Raw genomic sequence first — 12113 nt, forward strand, 5'->3', positions numbered from 1 at the left:
TCATTTAGCTTTAAAATATTAAATTCCTACCTGGTTCTGAATTTAAAGACGACCAGGCTGACATAGGAAATGCATAGCTAATATGCAGATCATGTTATCGCACATGGCAGAATTTCCTCATATCGTGCAGGCCTAGACCTTTCATTTTCATTCCGATAAGCTTCTCATCGTTTTAGAAAACCAAGGTTTATTGTGCAATTTCCTGGATAGTGACAAAGTCTTAAAATAGAGAAGTGAAGGGTTTGTGTAGCATGTTGTATCATGTTAGTTTTATTAGTGTGAATGTGTGTATTTGCAAAGTATGCATGTGTAATAGTGTCAGCCCAGAGACAGTCTTACTTTCAGTTCCTACACACACAACCTCCACCACCGCTACAACAGCACATCATTTTCTCCTTTTTCCCCCATCTTAAAAAAAAAAAACTTCCACTGTGGAAATAGTACTGTATAATGGTCAGTCAAGCTCTTGTTAGGACAAACAATATTTTTTATAAAGCTTGGTTGTGGTTGGTCTCGTTTATTGAAACTTTCTAATTCCTACTTCCATACTAATGTATTTCTAAAGTTGGAATTGGAACCTAGAAGTCTTAGATCTAAGAAAGCCTGCTTCATATTGGACTGTCAATGATCTTTTGATGCATATTTTGGCCTGAATCCCCATTAATCACACTTAACTTTATCAGGCTTTAATACAACAGATAACAAAAAGTGTAGTGTAGAGTAGTTGTATTGCGACAGAGCGAGAACAAGAAAAAGCAGCAGAAAGGTTAAGTAAGGACAAATATGAAACTTAAAGCTCTATATTACATATAAAGTGACATCCTAAGGTGATATATGTTTGGGAAGATATTGCAATTCAGATGTGGCCATTGAGGCAACAAAAGCATTACAGGGCACTTGGTCTCTTTATACAAGTTTTTAGGTAGGTTGCTTTATGTTAAGCTTATGGTTTCCTAAACAAAGCACTTATTCTTATTATTCTTATTCTGCGACTCAAAATTAATGATGAAAATAAATCTGCCTTGACTGGCTTTGGCTTCAGATCTTTCAGTATTTGACCTGCCATTACCTTATGAAAAGTTAAACCAAACCAGAGAGAAAATCATGTTATTCAAAGTGCATATTTGCATTAGCAGCAGGCTATGTGCATGCTTTACTCATGCTTACACATTCCACCCTAGTATTTGTGCACTTTCTAAACTGTATTTAGGTATAATCCGTGCAAAACTACTATATGTTATTAGTATTCAAAGAATCATCTGCCATAATCCATTTCACACTACTGTTAATGACCCCTCCATAGCAGTGAAGGAATTTGGGAACAGTCCCACCATTTTCATCTCCAGAGGGATAAATAAGTGCATCTACACATAAAGTGCATGCACACAAGGCCAGGATACAGAGGAATATGACCAGCATTGTGTAGCACATAAATAGTCCACTCTGTACCCAGGAGGCGTGGAGTGTTTTGTTTAACGTGTCCTGATGAACGAGCTTGACCTAGTTGAATCATTCTTTTGTATAAATGGTTTGTTCACACTCATGCATCATCCTCTTTGCGATCCAAAGAAAAACAAAACAAATTCTGTTGTTTTTTCCAACCTCTTGAATAGAACAGATTAGTGGACATATTCTGCAGTATGTTAGCAGCTCAACTGTACTCTCTCTTTCAGGTATGAAGCCTCAACAGATCCAATCTGAAATGCTTCACCTTATTGGCGCCAACTGTATTTGTTGTGTCTAGGTCAGTCTATACAGAATATCCTTACAGCATATCATCCTGTTCACTTTAATTATGTGTAATGTATTTGTCAACATCTTGTTACATGACAAGACACTTCTGTTCCTCATTTGCCTCTATTCTAGTACAATATGCGTTTCTACACACACACACACACACACACACACACACACACACACACACACACACACACACACACACACACACACACACCAAGTGATCAGTAGTTAGAGGTCCAGTCAATTTATTGACAGATAACATTAGAATTAAAAATGATCCAAGAGGGAATCCAAACCAAAAATAGTCATATTTACAATTCAGAATGTAGCAGTGCTAATGCAAATGCACTAGGTTTTTCTGAAAAACTGTCACTTCATTAAAAAGATACATACTTTATGTGATACTGTATTTTCTTTGTGAGAATAAAATACTGGAAGAAAAAAAAACAGAAATAGGCATACAGTCTTAGTGCCAGCCATATAATCTTGTCTACACACTGTTAAAGGTTACAAATGACATCATGAAACTGGCACTTGGTCTTGCACTGGCAACTTCCTCCAACAAAGCAGCCTTTGGTCATTGTGTAATGTATCCATTACACAAAGGCAAGTCTATAATTGGAAGCTAAGCTTATTTTATTAGCTTAATGTAGAATGTCAAATTCACCACATGCAAAGCTGTTTACTCAAACTACAATAAAATCATGCTTGAACAAAGAAGGGGGTAGTACACACATATGTAGGGTGGGGTATCTTTTTTTCCCCAAAACCGTTAGAAAAACAATACTAAAATTGTTCCGGTGCCTAAACTGAAACTTAAAAAAGAACACAAAACGTCAGTCGGCGACATTAAATGCACCATTAAGTCCCGTTGGTGTTGTCTCTCCAACATCTCCGACTGCGACAGTGGCCATGGTGTCTCAAAGTGCAGCTGGAATACACAGTTTTTAGCTGCAGACGGTTGCACATCCGTGTGTTGGAATCCTTTCGAGTGAAATACAGCCACATTTTAGACCATTTAACTTTAAGCATTTTAACCGAGGTTTAAGCCAGGTACACACATGCACCTTTATACATTTTGTTATAGGGAATTCACTTAAGACTTGTGATGCCTTGTAAATATTAAGGCTCCAAATACAACTTTGACCAAATTCCCTCTTGGACATTATCCCTCTTTTTGCCGTATTGCTACAACACACCCTGCTCAGCTCAATCACAATCATGTGTGTGCGCAAGGTGTGAAGAATGTTTGGAGGTATGTACATTGTTACAGCATGATCTTTACTGATAAATACCAATATTCTGTGTGGAATGTGGCTCATCAAATTCCATTGTCTGTAGCCATTATAACGCAAACAAGACTCCAGATAATATTTATGTTATATTCCGTAAAGTATGTGGAAATTGAACTTAGATGTGCTGATGATACCATTCACTCTGCAATTTAATAATTTACCATACCAAGAAGCCTCTGCACCACATTTTTATGGATTACACAACTAAGGGCTAGTTCTTTACTTGTGGAAAACAGTGTTACATACCATTATGCAGTAGTTATAGTTTTGCAAACACATCTAAACAATCTTAGGTTTCAGTATTAGCTGCATTCTTAGAACTTTGGCCAAACTGAACATAAGTTTTGAAGTTATTAAAGTTTTGCTGTTGTGAAAATCGTTTCCTCCTTTGCCAATACTTGCACTGGATTCTTAAAACCCCAGATGGGATAGCTCATATTTCTTTGGTGGCATGCATTGCTAATTTATAGTATTGATTCTGACGCAATGGATATAAGATCAGGTAGAAGGTCCTGTGATGGGATACAATGAACAGCACCACAAAAGGTCACCTAGCCACCTACATGTAAAACAATGTTTAACCATCCACAACAACAATCACAATAATTTTTTCAATATTCCACCTATGGGTAGTGTTATGTTGGTTGGACAATGAACACAATCATACAATCAAATACAATACTTGAGTGATGGTATTTTACTCAGATCATCTCATGTGAACAAATTAGAACTATTCTTTCAAAATCCTGTTTCTTATTGGTATCTAATGAGGTAAAATCCATGAGTGGAAAAAAAGAAGAAGTTGATATATTACTCAATATATTTACAGAGAAATAGCGTGACGAAAGAAAAAGAAATAAACAACAAAAACTTGAACACCAGGAGAAGAAGTTGCACCTAACCAAACACTGGTGCATTGTGTTGAAAAGCTGGAATGAATATTGATAGTCAAGAGGTCTACAAGTTTTCCTCAAGCCATTTGATATAGTTGTCTGTCATGCGACGTGCAATCAGGAAGTCAGTTGGCCACACAGTGAACATCAGTCCTCCATGAAATCCCGTGTCATAGTGTTCATGTGTCACCTCAACACCAGCAGCACGGAGCCGTGTAACATACATGATCCCATCATCTCGGAGAACATCATACTCACATGTCAGAACGTAGGCCTTGGGCAGAGAGCGCAAGGCAGAGTCTGGAACCAGCAGGGGTGATGCCCTTGGGTCAGCAAAAGCTCGAGATGGTACATCCATCCCAACTGCCTCCCCTCCGACTCCCTGCACAACAGCAGGAGCGCTATAGTTGTATTTTCTATGATACGTTTCTGGCAGAAAGGCGCTCCAGTTGACAAACTTCAGCAGGCGGGAAGACTCAGGGTTGTTGTGGGTGTTGGCCATCATGGCTCTGAAGAGCGCCTTGTCGCTGGTGAAGTACTCACTCCAGAAACGCACCATGAGGGTGCGGGGCAGAATGGGCATGTCCTGATTCTGCTGATAGGAAGGCGTGTTAAGATCCAGAGCCTGCAGTACAGGGTAGATGAGTGCTTGGGCCTTTAACTGAACCTGCTGTCCAGGCTCTCTTTGTAACTGTGAAGAGAGACAGAAAAAGATTGGCATGTATTCAAAGAAAATTCCATTCCAATTGAGTATTTCTCAATCCGATGAAATATGTGCTGAAAGTATTGAGAAATAAAACAGCATTATCTAATCACATGTATTAGTCATGGTTATTTACAGGAAGAATTGCATCACTCCCAGTACAGCTGCTAAAACATAACTTGCTCAACCAAGCCAAAAAACATCTTAAATGGATACTTTGGATACTAATGTTGGTAGTATGTGTAAATGAACTATGTTAAACTTCCCTACATCTTACCCAGATCTCCCTACTCACTAGGGCTGTTGCTCGAATTACAGATTGTACTTTCGCATACGGACACAAAGAGTATAGAAGCGGATCGAGAGACAGCCGCCCCTGTTTCTTTCTCAATCTCAGACCGAACTCAGATTAAACAGTGCTGATCAAATATAACCCAAGACTGTTATTGTATTGCCTACTTCTCACTATAAATGTTTTCAGAAATATATTCTAGTGCAGTGTTTGGCTGAAATACTGCCGTTTGGGAAAGGAAGTGGGCGCCATACTGTTTCCTGTATTGTGAAAACGGAGGATGAAAAAACTGATGAAACTAGGCAGCACTGATCAAATATATTCCAAGATTATATTACTGTAAGATTATATTGCCTATTTCTCGCCTAAGATGTTTTTAGAAACATATTTTAGCTTACAGTTTAACTGTAAGACAATATCATTTATTATCAGCCAGCCGCCATATTGATTCTGTGACCTGCTTGCAATAGGCTTGTTCGAGATGAGCCAGGCCTGTGCAGAATCCTGCCTCTAAGCTGATCTAACAGCTGATTGGTTCAGAATCGACTCAATATTAAGACTTTTCTATAAACTTTTTATTGTTTTTTAATTGGAGGGATTTTAATTGCTATTTGTCTGATTTAAAGGCGGGTGTGGCGCAGTGCATTCTGGTAGTTGTAGGTTTTCTATCTTTTGAGCAAAAGGGAATACCACAGCCCATTTTCTGTGTTTTATATGGCCATGTAGCACCAATTTAAAAAAATATTTACGCTATTCTAATGAGATAAAATCCATGAGTGGAAAAAATGAAGAAGTTGATATATTACTCAATATATTTACAGAGTCATAGCGTGACGAAAGAAAAAGAAATAAACAACAACAACTTAAACAATAGGGGAACAAGTTGCCTAACCAAAAACTGGTGCATTGTGTTGAAAAGCTGGAATAAATATTGATAGTCAAGAGGTCTTTACAAGTTTTCCTCAAGCCATTTGATATAGTTGTCTGTCATGTCAAATATTTACGCTATTCTACTGCATTGACAGACCAGCTTTTTATTTATTTATTATTCCAGTGATAAAATACTTATATAAGCATCTTTCCTGATTGTCTGGTCAAAAATAAAACAAAATGTAAAAGGGAAGAACATGACCTGCGTTTAGGTACTGAACGGTACTGCAATAAATTCCCTTTTTGGGAAACGAGGGAAGGCGTACAGAAACTTTTCTGGGCGACAGCCATGTCCCATGAGAGTGGATCATGGGGTCACCCTAAAGGCAGTGTGAGCCAGTGAGTGGACTAGGCTTTTGCTTTGAAGCAAACATATCCCTATCAGCCTGACATCTGACTCATGATGTCAGTGTTGTCAACAAACATCTACTAAGAGTGCCCAGAGACATCATGTCTGCTCCAGGATCGTGTACGCCTGGAAAGTGAAGCAATTAATGTCAGCTACTCTCAATGGCGCAACACCAGATGTTCAAGATGTGATCTTTAGGGTCAAAGAGGTAGTGCATCTGATGTCAACCCCCCCTACAGTGTTACTGTAGGTGCTGTGTAAACTGGACTGTGTGTGACAAGGCCCATCACCTGGATGAGCCATCAAAATGAGGTCATCTAGATAGAATATAGCTAGAATTATGCTTCTGCGAAGATACGCGTAACCATCTTCAGTGTTTCAGCTAGCATTTTGTTGCAGCGGGGGAAAAGTGTTAATGTTAGGTTATACAACCATTCCTTCTGGCTTTATACTTGACGTGAGCAGGCGAGTCCATTATCTAAACATATTCCACATAGCATGAAACTTAGAAGCAAAAATAACAAATTTGTGATAAGTAAACTCAGCCTTTGCTTTTTCTTGGCCAAAATTAGGTTAGGATAACATTAAAACCTTCACAAGCTTCAAAAGACTAAACTGAAGCAACTTATTACGGTGGCGTCCCAGTTGGCTGCCAAGCACTGCTCTCCCACGGAAGCCAGGTCACCCTGGTGATACAAATATTTATTATTTTCTTATCCTGTAACTTGAAAACTCCCTCCTGTAAGACCCCCATCCTCATTGTGTTTCTTTATTTTTCCTCCTTCTGTAATTTGAAATGCCCAGCTGCCCATGTTCATAGATGTTATGAAACGTGGCCTCAATGTTATGTTATAACACTCATAGAGTATAAACAATTATAAAAATGTACTACTTATTATGAATCAGAGAAATTGGCTTGAAATTAACGTAATTTCCTGCTGAATAGTTAAAACAAAGTTCTCCACGATAGGCTATGATATAGTAGGTCACTATTGGTCACCTCAGACCCAACACAGAGAACATGTTCTTTTGGTTCAGGGTAATACAATACTATTTATCATAAACTGGCTGATTAACCTTGCCTCATGTCACCTCTTCATACAGTTCTTTTTCCACATGTAAACCAAAAACATAAAGCTAACACTAGAAAGAAAAAACAGATTCAGTACCTGCTGGGAGACCGCAGCTGCCAAGTTGCCCCCAGCACTATCCCCAGACACAGCAATGCGTCCTGGGTCCACAGAGTACTGGGCCAGCACCCCCTTCTGGAGGAAGTGTTTAACCACATGGTATACATCCTCATATGGGACAGGGAAGTGGTGAGCCGGGGCAAGTCGGTACCTGAAGAAGCAGAACGGTGCAGAATAAAGCTACATTTTGAGCCATGGTAAATACACATGAAAACATTTTTAAGGGGATAACCAGATCATTCTTTCATTTTAAGGGAAAATGGCACACTTTTTTTTCTTAAATTAGTTGAATGCATTTACATGTTTGGGAGAAGAAAATAGGTGTATAAAAGTTTAAGCAACAGAAAGATGCTCATCTAGGCTGTACATTATAAAAGTATTGGTCAGTGGTATCACACTACATTTGCAATTTACTTATTTAGCAACCTCTGCACAGGCTAAATTTAAATTACTAAATTTATTAGAGAACATTTTACAAATTGACAATTTATCATGATACAGATTAATTGATAACAATCTTTAAATATAGTATCTTCTATAGTATATAGAAGATACTATATTTAAAATCAAACAAAGGTGGTAAAATAATGACATAACTTTCTCTTAAAAATATTCTCTGGAAATGTAAGCCTGTGATCAAACTACACGGATAAATGGCTAACAAAATAAGTTTCAGTTTCATGTAAGCAATGTTTTGTAATATTCAATCAACAAAACAATGGATGAAATTGCAAAACCTTTTTAATGTATGGACTGTCTTGAGCCACTACTAATGTTTACACTAATATTACAACCAGGTATGCATTCCTGTACCCAATTGTGTTGTAGACCTAGAAGAAGTCATTTTCACCGCACCACAATGGGCTACAGTAAACCACAGGCATCTTAACGGTTATAAACAGTGACACTCAAATTGATTCAAATAAATGCCTCAAACTGCAAACTGCACCTACATTATTGAAATAAATTGCATGTTCTAAACTGTTTTTGTTTTAATCTATGAACCAAATGTTGCACATGGCTGACTTTGAGATTGTCAAATGCTGGAATTACTCATTGAACCCTTAAAAAGTACACATAGGAATTCAGATGAGGCAGATAAGGCAGTACCACCACACACCAGCCTCCAATACATGGATCCACTCTACCTCCCACTGTCAAATCATGTACAGTATGTCACAACCTTGTAATACACACTAAAATGAAAGTATGATTTGGTGACGGAGTACTGGTATTTCACATAACTGTTGATTGACAAAGCTGAAAAACTGTGAGTAGTGAATTAGATGATAGCGAGAGGGTATTGGCAAAAGAAAGTACAGTACTGAGAGACAGAGTTAGGGCCGGAAGCGCCAAAGAACAACAGTGAGTGTAGCTGTGACAGGGAAAAGCCTGGTGAGACCCAAATGAAAACCTGTTAGCTTCACTCTACTGCATCCTCACTTCCATCTAGCCTGTGACTAATGGAGGGAGGACAGGCACATATGACAACAGAAAATTGTGTGAGTGGCTGAGAGAAAGAGTTGGGGGAATAGTAGGACTTAACTATGAATAATACAAATGAAACAGTAGTTTGCGCATTATATTACAGTTGCTGCATATAACTGGCTATAAAATATGAAATACTTACTCGACAGAAAGAACAACTGCACCTAGCTTAGTGACAATTGTTCTGGCCAGTAGATCATATGGACTCATCCCTGCATAGACAGAGAAGACAGACAGATCAGAACAGAGATTCTAAAGCAACACAAACCACAAGTATTGACATCCAAGGTAACATTGCAGTAACAGAGATGAACCTGCCATCTAGTATAGCGGTACTTCTTGATGTTACTGTAATTGTTATAGCCGTTCAACAGATTGCAACAACAGCATGATATGTGTCAAACAGCATGTTGTGTGTAAATTTACATTTTGGATTAGCAAGTGTAACCACCCTCTGAGGTTCCCCCCGCTCCAGCAGACGGTGTGTTCCTTACTCAGGAAACTGTGAAAGCTTTGTGGCTTGTGTTTGATGGTTTAATTATTTATGATCCTGTCATAATAACTGACACAGGGAGCCTATACAAAGCTGTACTTTGTCACATCCATTTCAGAGTATTTTATAGTATTAAAATTAGTAGAGTTACTGTGTGAAGAACACATCACACACACATCACCCATCCATCTTTCTATCCATCCTTAAAAGTCATAATTCTGAAAGAAGTAGACCAGCCTATCAACTTACGGGAACTACCCAGACACCATCCTCCACCGTGCAGGTATATGACAGCTCTCCTGAGCTCAGTTTCACCGCCCCTCTGCTTAGGCTGGTACAGCACCACCTCCACGCCATCAAATTTCTCTTCTGTCACCTTGACATGCTCGTCAGAAACAGGCACTACCTTTTCAGCCAGAGTGATGAAGTACATCACCCCCATGTAGTCCTTCAGCCCCAGTAATTCACTGAGGTCTGCCTGGAAAGGGAAGCAAAGCGACAAAATGAGAGAATGAGAGACAGACACATTAGAGAATTGAGCCATGAGTATTACGTTTCATACTGTACATACTGTTCAGTTAAGCTAGTTCAGGCTGCTTATCCTATGTAAACAACCACCTTGACCAAAGCTCATAATATTCAAATCAGAAAGGGTTAAGATGTTAAACTATGTGGTTATGCAGTATTACAGAGGGAGAGAGGTACACTGAATGTTGCCTGGTAATGCCAAAAGCTCCCTAGTTATTTATTTCAAGAAGTCATAACTAAATGATAGTTATAAAAGCATGACTCGCACTCTATTATGTCTGATGATGAGGCAGACAGTCGGTGGCTGGCCTGAGGCTAATCAGCTGATGCTCTTCTACTGTCGCCACAACAAAATCATCAGAGTCATCCACTCCAAGCTCTATATGCATACAATCAACAATATAACATTTAAATATCTTACTTAATACAATACTTTGTTTCATGCTGAAATGATATTGAATCCATCAGAAATAGAGTCTGAACACTATTCTTCCTATCACAAATATGTCCTGTTGTGTTAAAGGCAGTAGCCTGCACTTGCATTTCGTGACAAATATGTTATACTCATACTATTGCAACACCTTTCTAGGTGTTGAATTGACTAAGTATATTGATCTTTTAATAGTCCCCAAGGTGTAGTGGCAAAACAAAGCCACTCCTCATGTTTATACTAATGTTACAGCTATGTATACATTACTTGGTGTTTAAACCAATAAAGGGTCATTTTAGTCGCACCACAATGGGCTAGCGTAAACCACAGATGCCTGATGGTCATAAATAGATTGGAGTTTCCTTAATAGGATCTAATATTAGAACAGGTGAGCAGGACTATACAACACGTGGATTAGCATCTGACATAATCTGATATAACAAGCATGTATATCCACATCAGCAAAATACAATAGCCTACACGTTTAACCTGACACTTTCCGTCAGACAATTTAGCATGTTTTGTTATTTGATATAAGGCTACATTAATTCATCATGTATTAAACGGAATTAACACGTACGTGTTCGTTCACCCAAAGTGCAGCCTATTGTAAAGGGATTTATGTTTAAAGGAATCATCAGTACCAGCAGACCTAATGTCAAGATAGCCTGCAAGAATAACATTATTTTCCTTACCAGGTTGCTGAGACTTCTGAAGAAAGAGTTGGTCAGCATGAGTTTCCATCTCTCTTCTATCTCCTCAGGAATTGGCTCATAAATATAATAAGCGGTAAAAGAGCAGAGAGCGACGAATAAAATGATGCTTCCAAACCTCATTTTACAACGAGCGTCCTCAGCAACTGACTGCAGGGTACAAACACAAACAGGCTGTTAGCTGTAGCAAGTCACTCCGGTGCGCGAGCAAAGCTTACGCTCGGAATTAATTTTGGATCCAGACCAGCTAAATATGACAGCACGTGTTTGGTGTCATTTGATGGTTATCGGCGTGCATGTTCGGAGCTTTTCTTCCCTGCTCGTGCGCACGCAATGCATGTCTGTCTCGTGGAGCCGGAGAATTAGGCTACTTTTAGTGTCAGTGATATGGAGACAGGAGCGCGCACCCTGTGTAGGACCGTCCCACCTTGGCCCACACTGCAAATTCTTCAGGTGCCTCCTCAGCTAGTATAGCTTACACAGAACGCCCGAGTGAACTTCGTGCCAAGATGCAACTGATGCTGAAAAATCATAGATTCTGAAACAAACGTGGCCCATGCATCCAACTTTGTATGAACCAATGTTTAAACGTAAAATACATTTTAAAAAGGTCATAAATATTATAGGTGTATTATTAGGTTTATCGTGATTTTCTTAAGGGGAAGTCACTCCAGATCCATGCAGTTGATGCACCAAAGTGTCAGCTGTACGCTCCACGAGACACCCAAGCTTGTGCTAAACCCACAGACTGTTAGTATTACAGTCAATGGCTAAACCGCGTGCTCTTGGGTATAAATTCTGTACATCCGGTCACAGTATCGGTGTGGCACGCATAACCTTGGGGCCGCAGCGTATAAAAGTGACTGCAGTGCAGCTGATCAGCAATGGTTGCAAGGCAGCCTTAGCTAATTATATTATTGGTGAAAGAGGCAGATAAGATGTCGCGTTTCCTGGCAGGACTGACTGCCAGAGCAATACTCTCATGCTCTCACGTTTCTAAAGGACTCTCAATAAATTACAGTACATAATATTTTCATTTTGTTAATGTCAGTTTTATGCCCACGTCTTC

The 12113-nt window shown here is 39.1% G+C and overlaps 1 protein-coding gene across 2 annotated transcripts; it reads right to left on the reverse strand.

Annotated features, from left to right (window-relative positions):
- Positions 1-1968: 1968 nt before the first annotated feature.
- Positions 1969-11759, reverse strand: aadac (arylacetamide deacetylase). 2 transcript variants are annotated; one of them, XM_078246021.1, is made up of 6 exons: positions 11027-11759; positions 9623-9851; positions 9023-9092; positions 7372-7543; positions 4187-4619; positions 1969-2724 (listed from the first exon to the last, which is right to left on the reverse strand). In XM_078246021.1, coding segments are annotated over exons 1-6 (1047 nt in total). In that variant the 5' UTR covers positions 11168-11759; the 3' UTR covers positions 1969-2722. The 2 variants fall into 2 exon arrangements, with proteins under 2 accessions (XP_078102147.1, XP_078102146.1); XM_078246020.1 differs by lacking the exon at positions 1969-2724 and having other exon boundaries at positions 2915-4619; positions 11027-11757.
- Between the last annotated feature and the right edge of the window lie 354 nt (positions 11760-12113).

This window comes from Sander vitreus, chromosome 3 (assembly GCF_031162955.1).
Source record: "Sander vitreus isolate 19-12246 chromosome 3, sanVit1, whole genome shotgun sequence".
In the NCBI taxonomy this organism is placed as follows: Eukaryota; Metazoa; Chordata; class Actinopteri; order Perciformes; family Percidae; genus Sander; species Sander vitreus.